Here is a 3297-nt window from a genome sequence, read left to right on the forward strand (position 1 = left end):
GGGTGTTCTTGTGCATCCACCCTCACTTCATATCAGCTGGAGCTTCACTCTCAGCTCTAGCCCTCTATGGCTATGTCCTTGTTCATGGGCTCAAGTGTCCCCAGGTCTCACTACACTTTGGGCCAACCAGCCCTTCTCTTCTCTCTCTCCTCTCTGTGGTTGAACTCAGCCAATTTCTTCATTGCTGCCTTTCCCCCTCTTCCTCTCACCAGTAGACCAATGTGGTCACCAGCAAGCTTACATGTCTGCTCATGTGTTCCCTTTGAGTTTCCATCTTAGAGTGGGGTTTGTCCTGAAGGGACTTGATTGCTGTCTTTGATGGCTTCCCAGCAAATAGCTTGCTTATTCTAGTAGTAGCAAGTCATACTACCATTTTTGTTTAGGGTTTTTCCTGATGATCTTTCTTTGAAGATGTCTCTTCTGTTTGTCTAGCTGTTCCAGGCTGGCCTGCTTGCCCTTGCTAGTGGGAATGTCCCACCTCAGAAGGTTCTAGATGGGGCTCAGGATTCCACCTAAAATTTTATATTCTGCAAATGCTCCACAAGAGGCCTATTTCACTGGACAAGTTCTAGAACCCCTTTTAGGTATTTTAATCAGTTACAGGCTGTTTCTTGAGATTTTTTTCTTTATATTTTAACCATGAAAGGAATATTTCTTATGGTCATTTTGCACTAATGTATCTGTGTTAAAACCCCTGAGGTAGGGTGTATTTTTCCTAGTTTGACTACAAAGAAAATATTCTCTTAGTTGTTTATGGCTTCTAGAATACACCCAGTTAATAGGAGCTTCTCAGAAGAACAGACATTTAGTACCAAATAAGCAGTTGGATAAAAATGAACTAACTCAACAAAAATGGATTTATATTTAAGTTTGCAATTTTGTTCAAAAAGAGCTTTATGAATTTCGCTTTACAGTAGACATGACAGTTCACAGCCACAAGACAGAAGTGACTGTACCTTCTGACTCTGCTCATACCAACAGGAACATGTTAGGGGATATGTACAATGTTTTAGAGAATTTGTCTTCTCTGGGTCCACTCCAAGGAACCTTGGTGGGATAAGCTCTAGACTGCTAACCACAATGTTGTGTGCCATCAAGTTGGTTCCAACTCATAGCAATCTGGTATCAGGTTTCTGAGGAATAACTGATGGACTTGTACCATCCACCTTGTGGTTGGTAGTCCAGTACTTATCATACAGCACCACACCAGGAGTCTTAGACAAATCCAGCAACCAATCCATGGAGGGAGATGAGTCTTTCTGCTCCCATAAAGACTTATGACCTCAGAAACCCTATACAGAGTCCCTATGAGCCAGAATTGACTCAACAGCAGTGGGGTGGGAGGTCTACTTGTAAAAACCAAAGGTTCTAAGCTGCAGCCTTAATTTTATCCTAGTGTGTGACAAGCTTGCTTGATGCTGGCAGAAGACATGTTCAATTTTACATCATTCCAATTAGTGCTGTGGATTCTATCCTTCATCTCTACTATCATATATGTGAAGGGGGGGTCTTTGAGCACCTGTTGCCACTATTTCTTAGGTTGGGAGCACCTCCTAGTGGTTTCTGACTTACCAAGTCCTTCCTAATGAAAATATCATTGGGGTCATTCTGAGATGATTTCATAGAAATTCTTGAGTTTTTTACAGGCATGTGGTAACGTATTTGTGTCCAAAATCTGGAACTGGGAGGAATTGATTTTAAGCCTTTCCAGGTGATGGTAGGCAAAACACAGAGAGCTTTTTTCACAAGATGAGGTAGAGACTCTGGTTCTTTGAAGGAACAGAAGTTAATTAGAATTAGTTTCAGTGTTTGATCAGTCAAGGCAAGATTCACTGCTGCTTGAAGTTCAAAGACGCTGGGTCCATTGACATAGTTGGGGCTCAAGATAAATATTCCTCTTCTACTTTTCTTAATAATACGTATAATGTCTTCTGCATACACTAGGAAAAAAAGAATTTAATTACTTGTAAATTGTCATCATTAAACTTTGAATTACAAGAAGTTTGATTATCACAATCCATCCAGAGAGCCCCTTGCTATGCAAGCTTATGAGTAAGGAGGAGAGAAAACTTTGTTTACTAGATCATTTTTTTAATCGACAGTTGAAAATGTATTCTAACATCTAATGACTCTCAATTTTATATTCCTTTCCTTGTATTCTGTCTCCCCACATTGTCAGTTCCACTAGGAGCAAAGTTTTTGGCACAAGGTAACTGGGAGATACAGAAAGGACAGAATGTCTCAAATTCCTTGGAAGTGCTATCTGGGAGGCAGCATCAGGACTGGACATCTCACAGATTGATCGGAGTATGGTCAGGGCCTGGGAGCCTGCTTGATCCAGGGCTAAGTGTTCCCCACAACTAAGCTAGAAGTATAGGATACTGTCTCCAGTAAGCAGGAAACCACTTGTGCAGGGTAACAGAGGCAATTCCTTAACAAGGAACCAGGATCTTTGGGCTGGAAGGCATCCCTAAGACCCAATATTTTTGTTCTGAGATGGTTTTGTGTATATGTGTGTGTATGTGTGTTTTGAGGATGGGTTATGTCTACGGAACACATCTTTTTCTATGCTATTGCCCAGGATGTTCTAACCTCATAAAACCTTCCCAATATTGTATATCCCAATAGAAAGAATAACCAAAAAATTCCAGGAGATCTTACATATAACTATCCCTTTTGCTCTATATTATGTTTTGGCGTATAGATTTTACCTCCTCCTGGGACCACATCTCTTTCTAATAAACACAATGTGTATCCATGTTTGTTTTCCAGAACTTCAGGCAGAAGATTAATAGCCAAGTTTTCCTCACTCAGAGATGAAGTGAATTCACTCTCCAATGAGCTCCATTTTGCATAGGATACAAAAGCATCAAATTCCTTTTTATCTGAAAAGATAAACAATCAAAAATGATTAGTTATACTATGGTGATACACATACATATACTTTACATGTATAATAAATGAATAAAAATTAAGGTTTAAGATTTTCATTGAATTTTTTAGTTTTCTTTAAAAAAGAGGAGCTGTATCAATTTTAAAAGTCATGCTGCAGAGTAGTACTGATTGCCTATACAAAGCATAATTCTAATTTATGAAGTGACTTCAGTTTTACTTCGATTATATCAAATGTCTGGGGCCTACTATGAAGCCCTATACAGGGAAGCCCAGTCAATACCACTATTATTCAAATTTATGCAACAACCACTAAAGCCAGTGAAGATGAAATAGAAGAATTCTACCAACTTCTTCAATCTGAAATCGATCAAACATGCAATCAAGATGTGTTGCTCATACTGG

The 3297-nt window shown here is 39.3% G+C and overlaps 1 protein-coding gene across 1 annotated transcript in view; it reads right to left on the reverse strand.

Moving 5' to 3' along the window:
- Window positions 1-1528: 1528 nt before the first annotated feature.
- Window positions 1529-3297, reverse strand: part of IL18RAP (interleukin 18 receptor accessory protein) — a 41167-nt gene continuing 39398 nt past the window's right edge. The window contains 4 exon segments of the mRNA XM_006870733.1: window positions 1529-1582; window positions 1584-1629; window positions 1631-1940; window positions 2712-2885. Coding sequence (XP_006870795.1) covers window positions 1529-1582; window positions 1584-1629; window positions 1631-1940; window positions 2712-2885 — 584 coding nt within the window.

The sequence above is a fragment of the Chrysochloris asiatica genome, unplaced genomic scaffold (genome assembly GCF_000296735.1).
Source record: "Chrysochloris asiatica unplaced genomic scaffold, ChrAsi1.0 scaffold00150, whole genome shotgun sequence".
Classification (NCBI taxonomy): domain Eukaryota; kingdom Metazoa; phylum Chordata; class Mammalia; order Afrosoricida; family Chrysochloridae; genus Chrysochloris; species Chrysochloris asiatica.